This window comes from Danio aesculapii, chromosome 1, assembly GCF_903798145.1.
Source record: "Danio aesculapii chromosome 1, fDanAes4.1, whole genome shotgun sequence".
Lineage (NCBI taxonomy): Eukaryota > Metazoa > Chordata > Actinopteri > Cypriniformes > Danionidae > Danio > Danio aesculapii.
The window spans coordinates 41,836,366-41,860,636 of record NC_079435.1 but is presented as its reverse complement, the minus strand read 5'-3'; the positions used below and the strand labels follow the sequence as shown (position 1 = coordinate 41,860,636).

Genomic DNA, 24,271 nt, shown 5'->3' with positions numbered 1-24,271 from the left:
TGATTAAGCTTTAAAGACTTAGCCTGAGAGTTAACCTGCCCCAGACCAGGCTAGTTTCCCAGTATAAGTTGCCAGAGTAACTATCGTAAATTTGATTTATGGAACCGAATCCGCCATTAATAAACCTGACTTACCAAAATAAGCCTGGCTTTTTCTGTAAGCTTGGTTTATGGAACAGGCCCCAGGTGTGTTTAATTAGAGTTGGAACTAAACAGTGCAGAGCTGCAGCCCTTCAGGAACTTTAAGCTGAACTTTCAGTTTGACACCTGTGGTCTAAACCGACCAAACCAAGGGAGAAAATTCAACATGTTCTGAAACTGCAGATGAGTCAGGTGTTAAAAACGCTCCTTACCCTGTCATGTCTGACTGAAAAAATATGTTTAATTCGATAATAGTTACCTGCAGTGGACCACAATGGGTCCAGCATCTGGGGGGTTGCAGGCTTTGACCCGTCTGAGGAAGGCCAAGAAGGGAGTGGGGTGTTCAGGTACCCCCTGATCTGGCCATGCTGTAAACTGGAACTGACGGACCTCCCGCTTCTCACCACTCCCACTCTGCACATAGAAAGTACAACGCAACTGTCTAATCAGCCAATCACATGGCGGTATTTACACAGTCAAGCTGCAATGAGCCTCATCAGTGAGTTTCATCTAGGGGACTATAATTAATGTTACAGCATTGGATCTAAATAATCAATATGACAAATAATTGAAACTGTTGCCAAATACATGCAAATAACGGGAGATGAAAACATATTTGCAGAAAAAACTATGATGTAGCGAACATTACACTAACATGACTTCACTATGTTTGCCTTGTTTACTGTTGGTTACTAGGTTACCAATACTGCAGTCATTCAGTTGCAATCTTATCAATCTAAAGCTGCGGTCACACTAGAGTTTGAGCTTGCAAAAGGGGCAAGATTAAACAAGATAATTAGACATGTTAAAAAGTGAGTGTTTGGTCCATATTTTAAATTTCTGTCCAGAGAGTTCATGTTTTGATCCTCGATTGGTCTAACGCAATCAAGTTATACGTTTTCGCAGGTCAGAGTTCACCAAGCTTGAACTTTCCAATGCAGTGAACTGCGAAACTTGTACCACGAGCTTGCATTTCCGGTCTGACGCATTCGCGTGGAAGTCTATGGGGTGAAAAAATTGCAGTGTGACCGCAGCTTTATTCTGCACACATTTATTAGCCACTTTATTAGGTACACTTGTTCAGTTGTCTGTTAAGGCAACAGTCTAATCAGCAAATCACATGGCAGTATTTACACAGTCAAGTGCAATGAGCCTCAACAGTGAGTCTCATCTCACCAAAACTGAAAAACAGAAGACTGAAAAAAGTGCAATGAGTTTTGATTTCTACTGAAACATGCAGATGGTAGGGGAAAAAATTGGCATAAACAACGTGAAAGCATGGATCCGTTTTGCTTGGTATCAATGGTTCAGGCTGCTGGTTGTGTAATCCCCACTAACAAATTTAGGATCTAAAAATATTATGTTATAGTTCCCATTAAATTTTATTATGCTCTGTTTAAAATGTTCTCAGACTGTTCTTTTATCTCTATCTTCTTTTATTCATGTTTGTGTAAAGCACTTTGAATTACCATTGTGAATGAAATGTGCTATATAAATAAACTTGCCTTGCCTTGCCTAAATGACACATTAACATCAATCTCTGGTTGTAATAAATGTATTCAAAACAGTTTCGGTCTCATATTATACTCATGTTCTGAGAACATTCCCTATTAGCTGGGACGGTGGTGAGGGATGTTTTCTTGGCACCTTTAGCACCAGTTGAGTATTGTTCAAAACACCACAGCCGATCTGAGTATTGTGATGGCTTTGTCCATTACCTTATGACTGCAATTTATAAAAACTTCCAGCAAGATAATTAGTTTCAAATCAAATTGTTGAAATGACACATTGAATTTAGACAGTTCTGAAAGTAATAAGGGGTTCGATTCTGTATTAGCAAGTTTACCTACAAAAAGTGTCTGATGATTGAGTTAAGTCACCAATATTTAAAGGAGCAATGCACTTTTTTGAAAATAGGCTCTTTTTACAACTCTTCAAGAGCTAAAAAGTTGAGTTTTACCACTGTTTAATTCATTTAGCTGATTTCTAAGGGCTAGCAGTAGCACATTTAGCTTAGCTTAGCATAAATCATTGATCTTTCTTGCCCAAAAAATTAAAAGAGTTTTGATAAATTTCCTATTTATAGCTTAACTCTTCTGTGGTTACATTGTGTAGTAATACCAGCAGAAAATGAAAAGTTCTAGGCCAATGTGGCTAGTAACTAAAAGACTTTGCTGTCATAACACGGCTGCAGCAGGCGCATGATATTATGCACTGCTTGAGAGTAGTCCCCAGCTAGTTAACTTCCAATGTGACCAGCTAGTGTCTGCTTCAGCCATGGTACAGCAACAAAGTTCCATGATTATTATGCCCGTAAGAGCATAGATTCTAGTCATATTTGCCTAGAAAATAGCAGCTTTTAATTTTCCATCGGTCTACTCGATGTAACTATAGAAGAGTCAAGCTTTAAATATGACCATTATCAAAATTCTTTAATCCTTTTTAAGTAAGATGCTAATGGTCTAATCCGATTCAATGATCTGTGCTAAGCTAAGCTAAATATGCTCCCTCCAGACTTTGAGATTGGCTGAATAAATTCAAAAACGGTAAAACTCAACTGTTTAACCCCAGAGGATTGTAAAATTAGCTTATTTTTTAAAACGTGAAGTGTTGCTTTAGCACACAAACCACAATAACATTAGAAAAATGTAACAGGATGGGATCTAAATAATCAATATCACAAATAATTGAACTGGTGCCAAATACAATGTCTAGAGCATAAATAACAGCAGCAAAATGCAAAACAACTAGCAGCAATGGTATAAAAATAGCAATCTGCATAATTTATTCATGCACAGCTCTGAATTTTAATGTCATGTTCTGTCAGTGTTTTATCCCCAGATTGCACAGCTGGCTTGAAAATTCCCAATTCGGCAAAAAATAAGTCACGAAAAAGCTTTGTCTTGTCATTGGTGTATTTCCTCTTTAATGTTTAAAGCAAAAACAAAGACGAAAACCAGACATTGCCAGAGAGAAGATGTCTGAGTGTAGATTTCATCAGTAAAGTTCTACTTTTATTGTAAATAGGTGATACTTTTATATAGGTCTATATAGAATACAAAAAGGGAGTTTATAGGAGAAAATAATGACAATAATATATTTTACCATGGTTTACTGAAGATTCCCAGTAAAATGTTAATTAGTACTGTATGTGACAATAGTTAACAGAAAAAAAAATATCGTCAGGCATATCCGCTATGTGGTGACTGCATCACTCACCAGGGTGTGCATTATTTATAAATAAAATAAAATATTGCTTATATAAGGCATTTGTTATTCCGAATGATAATAGAACATTATTTAACCCACATTTTGATTTGTTATTTTTACAAAAGTTATTTTAAACAATAAAGTAGACACTTTCATTTATCATGTTTTCATGGTAAATAAACAGACAGTAGTTTATAACATATGGATATAACATACTTTATATATACTAATATTTCTATGCACTTTTTCTATATACTAATACTTTATATACTAATATGAGCACCAAAATAGGTCTAATTATTATAAGTCAGATTTATTTTAAATTTCAAATTTAAGTTGTGGTGTTACTACATAGAGTATACAGATTAAATTGAAACAATTTATAAATTTTCACAACACAGACTCATTCTGAAAACGTACCGCTATATACATTTTTGGAGAGCCCCAAATACATCCCAGAAGCTAAGTTTTTTTTTTTTCAGTTTTTGTTTTCACAAAAGAGATCTCAAATTTCTCTTGCAAGTGCCATTTGCGCCTACTGTTCTCGCGTAAATCCACCAGAGGGCGCTGTTGACTGACTGTCAGACTGAATGACTGACTGACTAATCAACTGACCCAACCTCCTCCTTTCCTAAACTGAAACCAGTGTTTACAAAACCTTCGATTGACCAGCACCCTTTTCCTGCCATAAACCCAACTGACAGTTTTAAAAAACAATGCAGAGAAAGAAGACCTCGACTGGTTTTTACCATGTTTTCAGATTTTACCACATTCTCACCACATTATTTACATTTTTTTTTTGTCTAACTAACTTTCTGAAACCGTTCTTCGCCAGACTCGAATCCAGTCATCTTGGTCAACTCCGTTCTGCGTCTGAAGTCTGGCGACGTACAGGGTGAGCTACTGGACAAACTGATTACACCGGGAAAGCTGTTCATACGAAGATAAGCGGTCAGCTGCTAGCGCGAAAAGGAACAATGTCGCGTTCGTTTTAAAGATGAAATGCAGCCATGCGTACTTCTGGCTACATAATTCGCGATCTCTGGAAATGTTTATAGGGCTGCGTTTTCAGCATAGGCCTATGTTGGTTAAACTTGTGAAACTGAATTTTTTGCACATTTGTGTTGACATGTTGATATCTGCTGTTTGGTTACCTTAAAGAGGGCAAACGTCCTGACGCAGTAGGTTGCAAGCTCCACCGTGTCCAGTAGAGAGACCTGCATCAGTCCGTATGTTTCCGTGCCTCTGCTGGGCCAATACTGATCACACTTATTCTGCACACAGATCAGTAGACACTTAGTAAACCCCTAACTGCTGAATATATGTCAGTGTCAAAGAAAACATTAGCAGAGAGCTGAAGAGCTAGCGGAGATCAACACTGACACTCAGCTGCTCTTCAGTTTATCAATAACAGCACTCACTATGACTATGTGTCAGTTCATTCACTAGATCAGAAGTCATTTGTTTAGTTATCAAATCATTCAATTGAACTTAACCAGAGGTTTTCAATCTTTTAATTGCCATGACCCCCCAAAAATGATCATCCATGAGCTAGGAACTCTATCCTAAAATATTAATAATACACATGTAATATTGTTATAGGTGCATATATATATATATATATATATATATATATATATATATATATATATATATATATATATATATATATATATATATATATATAATATATATATATATATATATATATATATATATATATATATATGTATAATTATTTATTATTTTTTTTTTATTACTTATGATCAGTGTTGGGTAAATTAATTTTAAAAAGTATTTTTTACCACCTATTAATTTATTTTAAGTACTTACTACTTATTCATTCACCCATTCATTCATTTTCCTTCAGCTCTATTTCAGAGGTCGCCACTGCGGAATGAACCGCCAACTATTCCAGCATATGTTTTACGCAGCGAAAGCACTTCCAGCCACAACCCAGTACTGGGAAACACCCATACGCTCTCACATTTACACATGCACTCATACACTACGACCAATTTAGTTTATTCAGTACTTAGTACTTACTAAATTACTTTCAATTTACTTTGTCTCAAAAGCAACTTAATTACTAAATAAGAAATGTTATTACTTGACTTAATACTATACATTATACATTAATTATATACATATATACATACACACATATATATATATATATATATATATATATGTATATATATTTCATTTACTCGTTTTTCTGAACTCATTTATACAGAACAATTGAATTTATGCACTGTATTTTACATAAATACATTTTTAGAAACTGTCATTAAATTACCTAAAAATTAAAAATAATCCCTTATTTTGTTTTCACTGCAAAAAGCAATTTACAAACAAAATTATTACAATTTACAAACAAATTACTGTGTAATTAATTACACCCAACACTGCTCAGGATGGTATTGTATTTATTTATTTAAATATCTGTTTACTTTTTTTAATTAACTTGCAGCATTTGTTTAATTGTGATTTTTTTTAAATCTACACTCCAAAAATGACATTTGCTGTTTGTTCAAAAATTGAGCTGAAACAAAACAATTTGTTTAGGACAACTTAATGGTTTTATGTTCAATCCACTTAAATTTGTATAAACTAATAAATTATGTATGTGTAAGTATGTGTAATCATCTGCCATATCTAGCCTAAAAAGCGAGTTATTCAGCAAATATATTTGTAGAATAAAAATATATTATACAGAACAGCTGAATTTATGAATTAACTGAATTTATGCGCTGTATTTTATGTAAAACACATTTTCAGAAACTGTAATTAAATTACCTAAAAATTTTAAATAATCACCAATTTTATGTTTTCTGTGCAAAAGCAATTTAATTACAGTAACAAATTACTGTGTAATTGATTACACCCAACACTGCTCAGGATGGTACTGTGTTTATTTATTTAAATATCTGTTTACTTTTTTTTTATTAACTTGGAGCTTTTATTTTAATTGTGAAATTATTATTTTTATTATTTTTTAATCTACACTCCGAAAATGACATTTGCTGTTTGTTCAAACTTACTTAAGTTGAGCTGAAACTCAAATTCTTGTTTTTTTAGAACAACTTAATTCTTTTGTGTTCAACCAAATTAAATTTCTAAAAAATAATAAGTTAACTTTATTTCTTCATGTTGTCTCAACTCACATCAATTGTGTGGATTCTAGCATCCTAGATTTAGTTTTTATTAGTTTTATCAAATGTTGAATCATTTATTTGTTTGAATCTTATTTAATTTTAAAATTAGTATATTGTTTTAACAAAGCTTTATTTACTTGTTTATTTCTTTGATACTAACGCAGAGTTCATACTGCAGGATTTTCAAAGTAGTCGTGTCACATATATTTCCACACTGCATGAATGTCTGAGGTAGCGTTCTGCCCTGATGTGTTTACACTGCAAGATGGATCTGCGACAGGTGGTTTCACACTGCATGACTTTACAATAGGAGAATTGCCGACAACTTTGTCTCGATACACAAGCTGTCTCACAACCAAACATTTGCGAGAAATGACATGGAAACAACGCGTGGTCAAGTAGTATATCTTTTGTTATCAACTACATAATGAAAAAGAAGTCTTTAGTGGGGTAGAAAATCTACTTATTTTGCTCACCTGGTCTTTGAAGGAAATTCGCAATTCCTCCTCAACTTTTTTCTTTTGAATCACCGACAGTTACAGATGTTTAGCCTGCCAAATATCTGACGGGTGTCGGCGACTCATCTGTGATTCTCTCAGATTGCATCTTTGATTAGTTCACACTGTGTGATTGTTACTCACGTGAACGAGCACCGATTACCCTGTGAGTTTAGGCATTTGTCTGCGATTTCTCAAAACCTGTCAGCAAATCAAAATCAGGGCTAAAATCATGCAGTCTGAACTCGGCATAATGTATGTATGTTTATTTATAAATGCTTAGATTTTTTATTTAAAAACTATTTTATTATTTTAATTGATTGATTTAATTGATTCATAATAGTATTTTTGTTTTTACACATCTCTATGCACTTTTTCTAAAAATTTCCAATGACTCCCTCCACCCCAGTTTGAAACCCCCTTCATTAAACCCTGCATTCACTCCCTAAAAAAGCTTTTTAAACCAATTTTCCATTCATTTCTATGCAAAGGGAACTAGAAAATGAACTGAGACACAACCGTAGAGAGTACATTTCAGCATGCAGTGATAGTGTGATAACCAGCCAAAAATATCAAAACATCAAGTTACGCTTTGGCAAAATGTGTCTCTGAAGTCAGTGAGGGGAAAAAGGAAGCGAGAAGAGACAGATCAGAAAAAGAGAGTAGGTGTAAAGAAGGGATGAGGCAGAGTTAACAAGGAGGAAAGAGGTGAGACACGGAATATCAACCAGTCAAGTGAAAGTGCGAGTGCTCTAATTAGCCAAGTGAGACGTCTTGCCTTGGAGAAGAAATACGAAGGCATCTGGAGAGTAATAGACAAACAGCATAAGACTTACTCTGCTCCGTAATACCACACAACAAGAGTCACATTGAAAATCATATCAATGCTGTGTTTTATCAGATACGCTTAGAATGGTTAGTTTTCTTGTGTGTGTAATGCGTTGTATTAATTGTTAAAGTGTCCCAGAAGTTCTGTTCCAAAATCTAACCAGTTGCCTAGCTGAAGGCTAACAGTTATTAGTTAGAGTTAGTTTAATGATTTGATGGGGTGCATAAATAAAGACAGACAGACAGACAGACAGACAGACAGACAGACAGACAGACAGACAGACAGATGGATGGACGGATGGATGGATGGATGGATGAATAGACTGATGGACTGAAAGACAGACAGACAGATAGTTATTTACACAGATAGACACACTGATAGATAGATGGTATGGATAGACTATGAATGGACACATGGATGGATGGATGGAAGGAAGGAAGGACAGACAGACAGACAGACAGACAGATGCACAGACAGACAGACAGACAGAAAGGCAGACAGACAGACAGACAGACAGACAGACAGACAGATAGACAGATAGATAGATAGATAGATAGATAGATAGATAGATAGATAGATAGATAGATAGATAGATAGATAGATAGATAGATAGATAGATAGATAGACAGAAAGACAGACAGACAGACGGACAGACGGACGGACGGACGGACGGACGGACGGACGGACGGACGGACGGACGGACGGACGGACGGACGGACAGATGGATGGATGGATGGATGGATGGATGGATGAATAGACTGATGGACTGAAAGACAGACAGACACACAGATAGACACACAGATAGATAGATAGACAGACAGACAGACAGACAGACAGACAGACAGACAGACAGGCAGACAGACAGATGTATAATGGTGTATAATGGTGTTTAAAAATAAAAATCACTATACTGTTTTCAGTATTGATCATAACAAAATGTTTCTTGGACAGCAAATCAGCATATTTCAAATAATTCTGAAAGACTGTGTGACTGTAGACTGAAGTAATGATGTTGAAAATTCAGCATTAAAATCCAGATATGAATTACACAATAAAATTTATAACATTTAACACTACTATTTTAACACTACTGTTTTAGCATTTATCAAACATTTTTGGTAGGAAAAAGAGGCTTCTTTCAAACAACATTGTAAATCCTGAGCACTGCAGTATTGAATCTTATATTTAACAATGCTGTCAGTGTGAATGAAGCTTCACTGAATTTACTGAAGCTCTACTGAAACCCTTACTGAATTTAAACAGTTTTGAAGGTTATAATGGCAGTTGTGTTGATTTTTATAGAAACTGTAATGGTCACTGTGGGTCTCTACTGGTAATTTGTTGCCTTCTACTGCTTAAAATCACTAAAGCCTAATAAAATATGTCCCAAAACACACTACATGATGCAACTGAATTGTACTTCATAATGGTTACTACTTAAATGGTCAAAAGGTGATTGTAATGTTTGTATTTGGAGTGTGGAAATTAGAACTTTTGTTTTTAAGTTTTGTTTCCAGCAGGTATGTTAAACGAATTAATATGTATTATGTAATGTGTAGTTCAAGTGTTTAGTTGTTAGCTTAGCAACATGCTAACAACAGAAGCATGTGTTGAGGAGCTGCTGTTAATGGCTTTCCGACTAGCCACGCATGCATGAGTTTATTTATTTTAGTCTAGACGCGGCCTATATGTAGACAGCAATGAGGTTTTGGAACAGAGCTTGATTGTCTGTGTATGGATATATACAGTATGTCTCCACATCATAGCCACATGTGTGTGGTATGTCTGTGTGTGTGTTATTTAGTGTTCTCACCCTCGATTTCTCTTCAAGTTTGGTGATCATGATGACATTCGCTGTGTGTTGTTCCCAGACCATTCTCCAGAAGTCACTAAACGTGTCTGGCATGGGCCCCTGGGTGGCGATGTATGCACCCTGTCTGCGGTAGCCATCTATGAAGTTGGCATTGATGTAGTCACCACCAGCAACACCTGCAAAACCAGAAGGATTGACAAAAACTTTAAAGGGGCTATATGGAAGATTTCATATTGCTTATGTGAACAGGTTGTAACAAAACATAACAGACAAACAGTTACTTCCTGATGTCCTAGGTTATCTATGACATTTACTTCAAACGAGACGGACTTCACCCTAGATTTTTGTTTTTTTACTAATCAATCGTCATAACTTTTAATTGGTATAAATAAGGGATTTAATACAATTTTATTCAAAATTGATTCAAGAAATACAAGATAACCGTCTCTGTCATCTTTTGCTCATTGTCCATTTGTTCCAAACCTGTTAGATTTTTATTCTTATGCTAAACACAAAAGAAGGTATTTTCAAAAATGTTCTTAAAGGGCATCTATTTGACCCTTTTTTAAGATTTAAGATAAGTCTTTTGTGTCTCCAGAATGTGTCTGTAAAGTTTTATCTCAAAACACCCATCAGATTATTTATTATACCTTTCAGAATGTTGGATTTTCTGCTATGAACACAATGTAGCTGTTTTTTTGACTGTGCCTTTAATGCTAGTTCTCCCCATCCGCCGTTCCCACGTGCCTGTCAGAGTGTCTTTGTCTCCATCTCCGTCATATAAACAGCACAGTGGCATGAAGGAAGCAGATCTCACGTAATACTACAGTAATACTACAGTAAGAACTTTCCCAATGATTATTTGATGTATTTGTTGTGGAGTTAATTGAAGCCTTTCTGCAAAGATGAGTCACACACAATGTTGTTACAAAGTTCACGCATACACACAAACACACAGCGCGTGCGTTTAACTTTGCACTGTTTTTATACAGCAAATGTGACAGGATACAAGTTAATATCCACTGCTGTATGAAATCCGTTATGTTCATGTACAAAATAAACCTGATTTAACATCCACAAACCGGAATTAAAGCGTCTTCTTTTATAATTGTACTGACATGCGGCTGTGGGGAAAGCATCGTCAATGCACTGTGATATCGAATTGAACCGAAGGCTTGATTATCTTAACCATGGGACCAGTATAGGCTCACATCTCTACAGCTACACTTTATTTTGATGTTGACTAAACGAGTAACCTGTATATAAGTAACTTAAAATCATCTAAACCAACACAAGCATTCAAAAATAAAACAATAGTTAATGATGCAATAAATGTAAATGCTTAACATTCCTACAGCTGATCTCTCATGGTAACACCTCTCGAAATGTGCTATTTCTCATGATTATGAACAGAAACTGTGGAAATACTGAGTTCACACACTGACACTCACTATCATTGTTGGTGAGGGCGACTCTGGTGTGGTCGTAGGCGATGACGTTGGCATATCTGTTCTTTGGCTTGTTAATCTCAAGGTTAGAGTGTTCCCAGGAGAACTGCTGCCCTGGATCAATAGACTACAAGAGGGAAGCACATTATGAATTACACATCACACTGAACTTCACACGTTACGAACATCACATGGCCTATGCAATGAAATGCAAAAAAGAAAAGAAAAAGAACTGACAGCATGCACTACTACAGTGTCCAGCATAAATGAGTACACCACCCTTTGAAATGTAAGATTTGTATACATTTTCTAGACAGTGAATATGGACACTATTACAGTACACAGCAGATTTTTACAATGTTATATTGATTAATGTAATATTCAGTAATGTAATGTAATGTAAAGTGCTCATCTAACACATTTAGGATAAGAAAACAACGGAGGGGGTACAAACATGGACACAAATAAATAACATTTTTTGAATGTTTTGTGATTAATTGTACCCAGTTAATTTTATTTAATATTTTCTCAAAACACAGTAATCTTTACTATAATAAATCATGGGTTCCACAAAATTCCTTTATGTTCTCCCAACACAAATCGATTAAGCTAACTTGATTGTTTTTACAAATGTAAGTGGATTGAACATAAAACAATTAAGTTGTCCCAAAAATCTTTAAAAATAAGTGTATTTAAACAAGCTTTGTTTTATTGTAATTTTTACATTTATTTTATGTATTCATTTTAAGGGGTTGAGGGGTTAATTTGAGGGGTTTTCACCTTTGTTATGATACAAGTAGAGATTTCAGATAGGAAAGTATTGGGAGCAGTGAGGGGAAGGATCGGCAAAAGACATTGAGCCAGGAATCGAACTCGGGTCAGCGTGAGCACTTCTGTGATATATATGTTGGCGCACAGTACCACTAGCCTATGGGCGCCAACTTTGTTTTATGTTCTTTAAAAGAGCTCCAATTTTGCTAATACAATGTAATGTCAAAACAAATTTGCACAAATATCTTATTGTATAGAATACTTAAATGTGATATGGGAGTTTATCTACACCAAAGAGCATAGAATAATTAAGAGGAGACACTCTGTTGTTATTTGGGAAACAGCCACTAGATGCCGCTAGTGTCACATGGTGGCCATATTGGAATGAAAATTCCAGTACGACAACAGCACGGATAACTAACATTAGATAGAATGAATTGAAATATTGAGTTAAATATTAGTTAAAATATCATAACACATATAAATAGTTTGTATGGCCTCCATGATTTTTAATGACAGCCGAAAGACTTCTATGCATGGTATGCAGGGGCCTAGCAACCAGGGGTATGGGGGGGGGGGGGGGGGGGGGGGGGGTTGGGGATCCGTGCCCCTCACTTTTAGAGACGGACCATTTAGAAACAGATGATTAATAGTTATATGAACATATGCTCTCATACACCCCCCCCCCCCCCTTTAAAATGTCCGCTACGCCCCTTATGGTATGAACAAGTTGGCTACATTTTGAACATCTATCTTTTCTATTCTTCAAAAAAGGCCCTCTTTTAGTACTCTCTTTTAGAGTTGCTCAAAGACGTGCTCTTAATATCTCTTCAGAATTCTCCATATGTGTTTAATTGGATTCACATCAGGAGACATTTTTACAATAATATAATATATTAACATATTTTACATAAATCGTTATTAGTCTTTCTTTAACAGACAACACTGGAAAAAATGCTATTATAACATAATAATGCAATAAAAAGTGTACTGTCAGTTATCAACATCCCATTTTGAAAGTCATGAAAGACAACACACCTCTTTTTTAGACCGGAACACCCATGAGTCCACAAAGTGGAGCAAATGGATTTGCTATTTAAACAACGTGGCGGAAAACGGGAAAATTTAAGTTGTGCTGGTCTGAAAATAGCAACTGATCGGAGCAAACCGGGGTAAACACGTCTTGCGCCTTATTGCCCCGGGTGTATGATAGGGCCCAATGTCTGTAAAATAAACTATTAAAAGTGCTGATGATCACCAGTCTTGTGAATGTAAGTGTTGTATTGGCGTCTTTCAGGTTGTATTTCAGCTTTAATGCGCTTTTTAAATAAATAAATAAAAAACAAAGCAGCTGCTTGCCATCGTGACAGCAGTAAGATCCAGTCGATGATCGATCGCTTTCACTCCAAAATGGCAGAATTGCGAGGCTGTTGCTGGGGCGCTGCTGTTGCAATGGAACATTCTATTGAGTGACGCCTCTTGTCGATTCTAAGCTCTTTGTCTACACTCAGATGTTTGCTCTTTGTTCAGACTACTTATTTAAAATGAACTGAAAACACATATCTTAAGGTTTTAATTGGGGGGAGGCTAAAACTTAATTCGTTCACATTGTCTCTACACAAATTGATTGTGTGTATTTTTTTTTACAGTGTAAAAAATCTGTTAGGGTGTAACAGTTGTTTTTAATCTACATCCGGAGGTGTGAAAGTATGTGTGGTTGTGTGTGTGAGAATGTGTGTGTGTGTTTAGGGATCTGACCTCATACTCTTGAGAGAACCTCAGGCTGTCATTGGCCTTCATCCTCTCTATGTGAGCGGGCAGTTCAGAGACGGACACTGGCGGGTGGCTGGTCATGCCTGTCAATCACAGCACAAAAACACACTGATCACGTCACACTGTGAGACTGATTCTAGATTGACTGATTGGGAGGGAGTGTTAATGATCTCATCCATGGTTTAGCAGTAGGGTTTATGAGTGTATGCATTTTGAGGAGGACAATTGCGAAAATAATGTCACCAGAAGTTAAAATAACTGTTAGATTACATACAGTTGAAGTGAGAATTATTAGTCCTGTTAAATTCTTATTCTTTTACATTTTTTACTATTTTTTTTTTACAGAGAGATTCTTTCAACACATTTCTAAACATAATAGTTTTAATAACTCATCTCTAATAACTAACATATTTTATCTTTGACATTCATTCATTCATTTTCTTTTCGAACCGCCAACTTATACAGCATATATTTTAGGCAGCGGATGCCCTTCCAGCAGCAACTCATCACTGGGAACACCCATACACTCTCATTTACACACATACACTACAGACAATTTTAGCTTACCCAAATCACCTACAGTTGAAGTCAGAATTATTAGCCCCCCTTTGATTTTGTTTTTCTTTTTTAAACATTTCCCAAATGATGTTTAACCGAGCAAGGAAATTTTCACAGTATGTCTGATAATATTTTTTCTCCTGGAGAAAGTTTTATTTGTTTTATTTCAGCTTTTAATTTTTTAAAATCCATTTTAAAATTAAAATTATTAGCCCCTTTAAGCTACATATTTTTCCGACTGTCTACAGAACAAACCACCGTTATACAATAACTTGCCTAAATATCCTAACCTGCCTAGTTAACCTAATTAACCTAGTTAAGCCTTTAAATGTCACTTAAAGCGGTATAGAAGTGTCTTGAAAAAAATTCTAGTAAAATATTATTTACTGTCATCATGGCAAAGATAAAACAAATCAGTTATTAGAAATGAGTTATTAAAACTGTTATGTTTAGAAATGTGTTGAAAAAAATCTTCTCTCCGTTAAATAGAAATTGGGGAAAAAATAAACAGGGGGGCTAATAATTCTTCAACTTAAACTGTATACCGCATGACTTTGGACTTGTGTAGGAAACCGGAGCACTAGGAGGAAACCCACGAGAACATGCAAACTCCACACAGAAATGCCAACTGACCCAGCCGAGGCACGAAACAGTGACCTTGCTGTGAGGTGACAGCACTACCTACTGCGCCATCGTGTCGCCTATCTTTGACATGATGACAGTAAATAATATTTTACTAGATATGTTTCAAGATACTTGTATTCCCCTTTAAGTGACGTTTAAAGACTTAACTAGGTTAATTAGACAAGTTAGGGTAATTAGGCAAGTCATATAACAATGGTTTGTTCTGTAGACATTTGAAAAAAAAAATACTGCTTAAGGGGGCTAATAATATTGACCTTAATTTTTTTTTTTTAATGAATTAAAAGCTGCTTTTATTCTAGCCAAAATAAAACAAATAAAACTTTCTCCAGAAGAAAAAATATTATAGGAAATACTGTGAAAATTTCCTTGCTCTGTTAAACATTATTTGATAAATAATTGAAAAAAAAAAGCTAATAATTTTGACTTCAACTGTATACAACAATAAAATGAATGGAACACTTGGTACAGTACTGCATATTAGTACAATCTGTTACTCTACATGTTAAATGTTTAGGTTTCATGATTAAATATACTGTATGCATTTTTATTAATTTCATAAACATAATATAATTCTGTGTTATACAGCGATGAATGAGAGATGAACATCGCTCAAAAGCCATTTGATACATCTTATTATGGTTTTTCTATGATGGTTATAAAATAATATGAAATAAAAGAATAGGAAATAATCATCTTCAAATATTACCAATAATATAAAACTTTTTCTAACATTGATTTTATGTTAATAATTTAAATGCCTCAGTAAATTGAATGTTAAATATGATGGTGACATCTGATAAAACCTCATTTTGCTGTGTTTTCTAAAGCAGAAAAAAAGTGGTTCATAAAATATACCGTATACGGTTTAGTTTTTGGGCATTGTTTTAAGGACAGTTTGTACTGTACATAGATTTACCATGCAAATATAAAATGTTAAATGCAACAATCAATAATGTTCCAAATATTATAATATTCATGGATAATTAAGAAGCCAAATGGAACTATCTGTACTTTTAAGAGGACAGTTGATTACAGACTTTTCATTATCATAAATACTACTATTTCTACTACTACTTTAACTACAACTAAAACTACTTCTACTATTCTACTACTACTACTTCTACTACTACTAGTACTACTACTACTTTTAAAACTACTACTACTTCTACTACTACAACAACTATTTCTACTACTACTTCTACTACTACTAGTATTAGTAGTAGTTCTACTACTATTATTACTACTACTACAATTACTACAACTACTACTACTACTAGTACTATTATTACTACTACTACTGTTACTACTACTTCTACTACTACTACTACTACAACTACTATTACTACTACTACTACTAACACTACTACGGCTACTATTACTACTATTACTACTACTACTATTTCTACTATTACTACTACTACTACTACTACTACTACTACTTCTACTACAACTATTACTACTTCTACTAGTACTACTGCTACTTTTACTACTACTACTACTACTACTACTATAACAACTATTTCTACTACTTCTACTATTACTAATAGTAGTTCTACTACTATTATTATTACTACTACTATTACTACTACTACTACTACTACTATTACTACTACTTATTCTACTACTACGACTACTATTTCTACTGCTACTAGTACTACTACTACTATTATTACTACTAATACTACTACTATTTCTACTATTACTACTACTTCTACTACTACTACTACTTCAACTACTACTTCTACTACTACTACTTTTACTACTAACAATAATAATAATAATAATAATAATAATAATAATAATAATAAGAAGAAGAAGAAGAAGAAGAAGAAGAAGAAGAAGAAGAAGAAGAAGAAGAAGAAGAAGAAGAAGAAGAAGAAGAAGAAGAAGAAGAAGAAGAAGAAGAAGAAGAAGAAGAAGAAGAAGAAGAAGAAAAACTGGTCTAGGCACTTGGCAACTATAATCATCATTAAATTATTTAATTAAATAATAACACAAAATATAAAGAAATATACATCAATGTTTTATTTCTTAAAGTAAACAGCCTCACAGAACATCACTTCATGATATTTTAGTGGCTGTGGGAAGGGTTTGCCGGCACAGGGCACTTAAAAGTTTCCACTTAAATAAATAATAAACATCCCACTCTAGAATCTCTAAATATGAAATCAAAACTATATTGAATCGGTGCGTGGGAGAGTATAGATTACAATACAGTCAGAAATACTAAGCAAGATGAAATGCACAATGAAACTGCTGAATCAGATCAAATTAAACTTAAAGCAAAAATCAATACTGCTGCATTTACAATATAACTGAGAAGAAGAGTTCACGTCATGTCTGCAAACCCTGCCTGTTCAATGAAGACGCAGATCAGCACAGGTTAACACAATGGTTTTATGCAGACCAGCAATGGTTAATGCTGTATACTTTACTATAACTAGGTCAAATTGATCTCTTTTATGTCCCTATTTAAGGCAAGACACTGCAGGTTTTTTTAAATCATTTTGAACATGACTTCGTAGAGTGTTTAGACTTTGGTGCCTGAAATATATGCATTATTTAGTTAAATATGCACTAATATGCATACATTTCAGGCACCAAAATCTGAACACTTGTCACTTGAAGTCATGTTCAAAGTTCTTGTAAAAATGTATTTTGTTACTTTACTAGCAAGACATCTCATCCTTTTAAAGTGGAAACATGTCTCTCCAACCTCTTTTGATGCATGGATAAAATAAGTGTTCACTTCTTTAAAGATCTTTGAGAAGTTGTGGCGCCCCTTTTTAGATTATCTGCTGGCTAACTCTCTTGATACATAAACTGAGCAATAACTAGGACCAGACAGAATCTGCAGACATTTTTTGCTATTTCTGGAGAAAATTTAGAAAAAAATCTGTATATTTATGCAGAATAATTTTAGGAATATCATAACTAAAAACTTAATATATAATCTAAAAAATAGTACATTTTTAACTTGTATTTAATGTTTACAATGCAAATCCAATTAGATCCACTTATTTGGTAAACAAAGCAAGTCTCTTGTATAATATATCTACTATATCTACTTTACAAACTGTATTGTAAATGAATCAAATGAACATTTTTATATTAGTTAATAATGTTAGTGAAATTAATTTAAAAAGTAAATAAATATAAATTTACACACATTTACAAAGTATATAAATACACTTAATAATGGGCTAAAAATCTGTGGAAATTTGCAGATTTCTGCACGTGCAGATTGTGTGTGGGCCAATAACATATGAATACATATTTACATTTCTTTTTTTTTTTTTTCATTTTTCAAATTTATTTATCTTTATTACTATTTTTATTATTATTATTATTATTATTATTATTATTATTATTATTATTAGTTTACTTAATTATGTTTATTTAGTTTTTTAAGGGGAAGTTATAGGCTGTTGAGGAAGGAAAGTGTTTATTTGGGTTTGTGTTAACAACAACATGGAAGGATAATTCTAAAATTAATGTTGTAATTGATGTTCCATGTAAAAACCTAATAAAAGAAATATGAAAATGTATTTTGTAACATTTTTGAGGCTTATGGATTTCTCTTTTTAGAACATTTTTACATTTATTTTGTATGTAATCATGTAAATTAAGTATTAACATATCCTTCTGTAAAAAAAATATAAATTTAAAAAAAAAATAGATATAAATAAAACAGTTTAGAATATGCGAGTGCTACTGAAAAGTCTCAGTGCAGGAGGAAAACATGACAAAAAACAACCTTTAAAATACGCACTATAACAGAACTCTACAAACAAACTGAAAGAGTGACAACAAAAGAAACACTTAAAAATAAAAAAATTTCAGTCTTCAGTCTACTTTAGACTGAAAGAAAGTCTTTATGAAAAGTCAAAAAGTCTAAAATGTCAAATTTATTTGGTGCATGGAAAAAAAAACAGTTTTTGACTGCAGTGACTTGCATGCCTTAAAGAGCTGGTTAAAGATATGTTCTAGATGTGCATATTGCAGATAAATTCTCATCTATAGAAACTAAAACCTGAAATCAACCAGAAATAACTCAACTGTACACAGTCTTAAAAACGTAAGGGTTTAGAAGTAGGATTAGGGAAGAGAAAATATCATTAGTTATCAATGGAAAGAGTGTATGAAGTCAGAGTAGAAAAAGCCCTGTTATAAGCCAAATGAGTTAAGAGCATGGGAAAGCCAATCCAGTTACTGCATATGTGCGAATGGAGGTTAAGCAGTCAATATAGACTCCAAAAACCACAACTAACTTGATAACCGCCGATAACCGATGATAGATGCGCGCAAACCTAGGAAAGAAAACCAACACTGTGTTGATATTGTCAGCGTGTGCATGTGTGTGCATCACAAGGACTGAAATGTAGACTCTTCAGCACTCTGTACCTGCGTGTGTGTGTTTGTGATAGGTCTTTTCATCAGTAATATATTACCAGCCGTTGGGAAGTTGATTCTGCGCAGCTCCACGGGGTCAGATGGATGCTGGGAACTCATGGCTTTACCGCTGCTGGGAAAGCTGCACTTCCTGCCCTCCAACTCTGCCCGCTTCCTGTAACATCACACGCGCAGGAGCATTAAAGCAACACTCACTTAGTAGGAAATAGTTTCTATTGCATTTGGGTCATAATGCGATTTACAGAGAAACATAATACACAGACCTGTCTGGTTTGCTGGATGGTGTGCAGATAAAGGCGAGGAAAGAAAAAAAAGAATAAGGGATAAATGAAATCAGCTTCTGAAGTAGTAAGATATCAAATGTCTCTCATTTTTTGTTCAGTTTTAACCTTTCATTCTTTCAAATTATTCAAATTTAAAAGGATAGTTCACCCAAAGAGTTATTTACCCTCAGGCCATACAAAAAGAACAATTTGTAGTGGTTATTAAAGGTATTTATGTAGTAAATAATGTTCAGTTTCTTTTGCAGAACAATTGTATTGTTTTATAATACCTACATTTAACAACAGTAGTCTCAGGAAATAGTTTAGCCATTGACTTGCATTTTACGAATATCGAAGGAGCACAATTTTAGCTAAACTTTTTGTCGCGTACATCTTGGATGGCCTAAGGGTGAGTAAATGAACAGCAAACCCTGTTTAACAATGTCTATAGCAGAGACGTGGGGTCAAGGGATCCTCATCTGCCATCATGACATGTATACTAATGATAAAATAAATATCTGATCTGTGCTATAAATGCAATTTCTGTATGATTGAAATGATTTCAATCAATTTTATAATCAAAATCGCTGTATTTTTCGCGTTTCCTGTCAATTACAGTGTAGGAAGCGAGCTGTGCCTCGCATCAGATTGCGCAATCACTTGCAAATTGGCCTGTTGCTTACTTAGTGTATGCTACCAATGTAATGCTTTATTAAAATGTTTTATACATTGTAGACATTTTATTGCATGTTCTCACTTTCCATATAATAGGTAAAGTATTTCACGTATGTCTATATTTTGTGTTAGAATCTGACATACAGCCGCACTGAAAAGACAGGAGGTGAGGCTGGAAGTATCTCTGCCGCACTGAAGAGGGTGCACGTGAGCTCATGTTATTCTTGTTTAGTTGCTGTTCTTCTACGTAGTAAAGTTCAATGGGAGTCGGTCATTTTATGTTTTGCTCTGACTGACTGCAAAAATTGCGGGTATCAGCTTTAAAATTTATCAAATTTGGACTTTCAATCAAAACGTGAATAAATAGTTGAGGACCAATGCCGGACCTAGAGGGCTTGCTTCAAAGGACGGGACAGAAGATAGCACGATAGTTTCAAAGTAATTCAAGACATGTCAAGACTTTATTTACAAGTACTGTAGATAAGACCAGTGTGCGAATCATATGTGTGTGAATGAGAGAGAGAGAGAGAGAGAGAGAGAGAGAGAGAGAGAGAGCAAGCAAGAGCATGCGCATCTGCCGTGGTGCTGTTTGTTTGTGTGTGTGTGTGAATGAATGAGAGAGAGAGTGAGAGAGAACGTATCCGCCGTGGTGCTGTGTGTGCTGCTTATAGTTGTCTGTAGCATCCAGCTGGGTGTTTTTGGAGGCATATTTAATCACTATACATTTTACATTCTTGGCCTAATATGTACCTGCCATGTGTATAGAAAGAATGCTGGTATTATAAACGAAACACAATCGGTAGTTGGCAAATACATCTGGTGGATATGTTTGTAAATCTGACTTTTAAAAGAGTCAGTGCCTCACCAGCCACAAACCTCACCGCACGTCACTGAGTCTATAGTAGCAGATTAATTGTAGAGCGCAGCGCATTTGAGAAAATGTATATTCAATTTTTCCATCTGAAATTTTAAAACTCGCTTTTAAGACTTTAAAGAATTATGAAATTTAGGTCTTACAGCAATGAAACACTGAACATACCTACATCATGCATATGTCATTTAATCTAAAATCCTCTTTAACTGTGGTTCACCTCTTTAAATCTCTTTTTCTGCTGATTTGTCTTGTCTGTCTCACCTTTTAAAGAGAAGGATGAGGATGACGATGCTGATGATGAAGATGACGGCCAGCACTGGTCCAACCACCCACAGAAGCCCTTCTTCCTCATCTACGATTGGCTGTGGCTCCACATCAGAGAACAACACCGCATCAGAGAATGGGCTTGTGGAGTAGACAGTCTGTCAATCAAAAATCAGCACATAAGCATAAAATATGTTTAAAAATTATTGTTTTTAGTGCTGTTAATTATTTTTACAGCACAATAGCTACCATATAAGATGCTTTTATGGCTTATTTCATTGTGTATTTTATTATTAATAAATCCATTTGGGAGACACTTTACTTGAAGGGGCTGCTCATAATACTTTCATGCCAATTTTTTAATTATTACATGAAATTTCATGAATATGCATGAGATTTATGCATGCTTATTACAACTGTCAATTCACTCAGTTATGTTCATTTAAATGCAAAGAGAACATTGTTTGAGATGTCTTTGTCATGACAACTTGACATTAGTATGACACATAACATAACTTGTCATAAATAAGGCATAAACATGACTGTCATTAGGCCATTATAAGTCACAATCAATTTGTAACATGCAATATTTATTGATTGATTGGTTTGTTTGTTTGTTTGTTTGAAATAAATTGTAAACTTTGCCCCGATACATCAATGCAGCATTTTAAAATAAGCAGTGGATTTATAATCATACTCAAACAATGATGAATTTGTACTATATTTGTACTGTATTTTCTATAATAACATGTATACACATCCGCAGAACATTTTGTCTTGCAAATAAACTGGGATTAAAATATTTGTTACAACTCTCTGCTAATTTTATAAGTTTTGTAAGTTTAAAGTGCTTTTAAAACAGAGCATGCTTGTAATAAAGACAGTAAAATCGCTATGTAATTCTTAACTGCTATTATCATCACGGCCGCATGGTGTCAGAAAATGTGCATGCATATATATATATGATTCATCATTTCAGAAAGGCTTGAATAAACTCCACCACAAATGCATGAAATAAACTTACTTGGTATTTTTGTCTAATGAGCTGTATTTTTAGCTTCATCCGTGTCTGTCTCTATCACTTACTGCTGTTTATCTGACATAACGCATGATGAGAAGCAGACACTCACATGGAAATGGTGGACGGAGAGAAGCAGCTCATTTGCATTTAAAGCCACAGGCTACAAAAACAGCTACACTGTATTCAGACACCAAAATGAGCAGATTCTGGAGTCTATAATAAATAATCTGGGTATGGGTATTTTGAGCTGAAATGGGTATTTTGAGCTGAAATTTTACAGACACTTTTTGGAGACACCAAATGCGGTAAAATGTGTGAGCTTTAAATATAGGATTTATTAATCAAATTGCATCAACATTTGCTCTAACTGAAATTAAAATACAATTTCTTTGGATTAACTGGATTTATTTGTGCAAAAAAATTTACTTTTGTTTTATTTACTTATTTTTATTTATTTAATTTGTTTGATTCAATGTTTGTCTGATAACATTTCTTCAAAATTTCTAATATTGTCATTTAAAGTATTTTTGTCTAAAAAAATGACAGTTATAAAATGTTTTTACAGATGTTTTGAATTGTTATGATTAAAAATCATGTTATTTCACCAATTAATGGTATAGTGTATTACTAAATATGAATATAAACATACAGTGTCTGAAAACACAGGACCTTATTTATTAACATTTTCAAATCCATTTTATACGTTCAATGCCACATTTCCCGTTTTAAAAAATAAGTATCAACATCTTGTGAATCCTTAGAATTATGTTCCTATACAGTACATTATCACTGCAGACCCCAAAATAATAGAGTGGACTTACATTCTGGCCCAGTTCGAGAATAGCCAGCACGAAGCACACATACTCTTGTCCGTTCACCAGTGGTCGGTTCAGGAAGGCTCCATACACATGTCCATCTCCTAGCTTGAATTCAGCAGGAAGATTCTGGAAATGAGCAGTGATGTACGGTTTTGCCTCCGCCTGCCTCCGTAAACGAACAGAGCGACCGGTGCCATTAATCTCCCTCAGCAGCTGGAGAAAACCAGAAAACAGGACAAATTAACCACAACCAACCCTGAACCAACATGTGCTTTCAACTTTGAACAAACATGTCGACAATGACATATATTCATTAATTAAAATTGAAAAAAGTATTAAATTAAGTATAATTATTTAGTACCTCATCAATGTTCATCTCGTCTGGATCGCTCCATAAATTCTGGAAGTTTCCTGCTCTCTGCCTTTTCAGAGGGACGACCAAAATGTAGAAACCCCTGCCAATTAAACATCATGATATATTATTATGGGGGAATCTCATGAAGAAAAGCTTGCTATATAAAACACAATTACTTTCAAAGCAGATGTTTAAAGCGCAAAAAGAAGGGATGATGAATAAGGTTTTGCATCTATGCAATGCTACATTACATATAATCCTCAGTTTATATTTTCGAATCCTTAGTATATTTTTTAGACTTCGCAGGCTGTGCAGGTCTACAGCACGGAGAATACAACCGGCCTCTGAGTGAGCTGAGAGAGGATGACGTGAGCTCTACTGGTGCTCCTATTGGCTGTTTCTCAAAAAAGTCGCTCTTCATTTTCATAAAGTTTAAGGACTCTTAACATTGTCATGTCACTCGACACCACCACCTTGTCGCCAACGGTCACCTAGACAGAGGTCGTTGGAAGTCGCTCACTCTCTGTTGAAATGAACGGTTGCTTGTTGCTTTGCTGCTGCGAGTCGCTCGTAGTGTGAATGAGGCTTAAGTTTATATTTTAGACTACAGTACATCCGGAAAGTATTTATAGCGCTTCACTTTTTCCACATTTTTTATGTTACAGCCTTATTCCAAAATGGATTAAATTTATTTATTTCCTCAAAATTTTACACACAATACCCCATAATGACCACGTGAAAAAAGA

At 34.5% G+C, this 24,271-nt stretch overlaps 1 protein-coding gene across 1 annotated transcript in view; it reads right to left on the bottom strand.

Moving 5' to 3' along the window:
• The window catches only part of LOC130231206 (receptor-type tyrosine-protein phosphatase S-like), an 83,744-nt gene that overhangs the window by 20,286 nt on the left and 39,187 nt on the right, over positions 1-24,271 (bottom strand). The window contains 10 exon segments of the mRNA XM_056460683.1: positions 400-554; positions 4,505-4,624; positions 9,648-9,823; positions 11,099-11,222; positions 13,625-13,722; positions 19,294-19,409; positions 19,519-19,530; positions 21,329-21,489; positions 23,174-23,383; positions 23,532-23,625. Coding sequence (XP_056316658.1) covers positions 400-554; positions 4,505-4,624; positions 9,648-9,823; positions 11,099-11,222; positions 13,625-13,722; positions 19,294-19,409; positions 19,519-19,530; positions 21,329-21,489; positions 23,174-23,383; positions 23,532-23,625 — 1,266 coding nt within the window.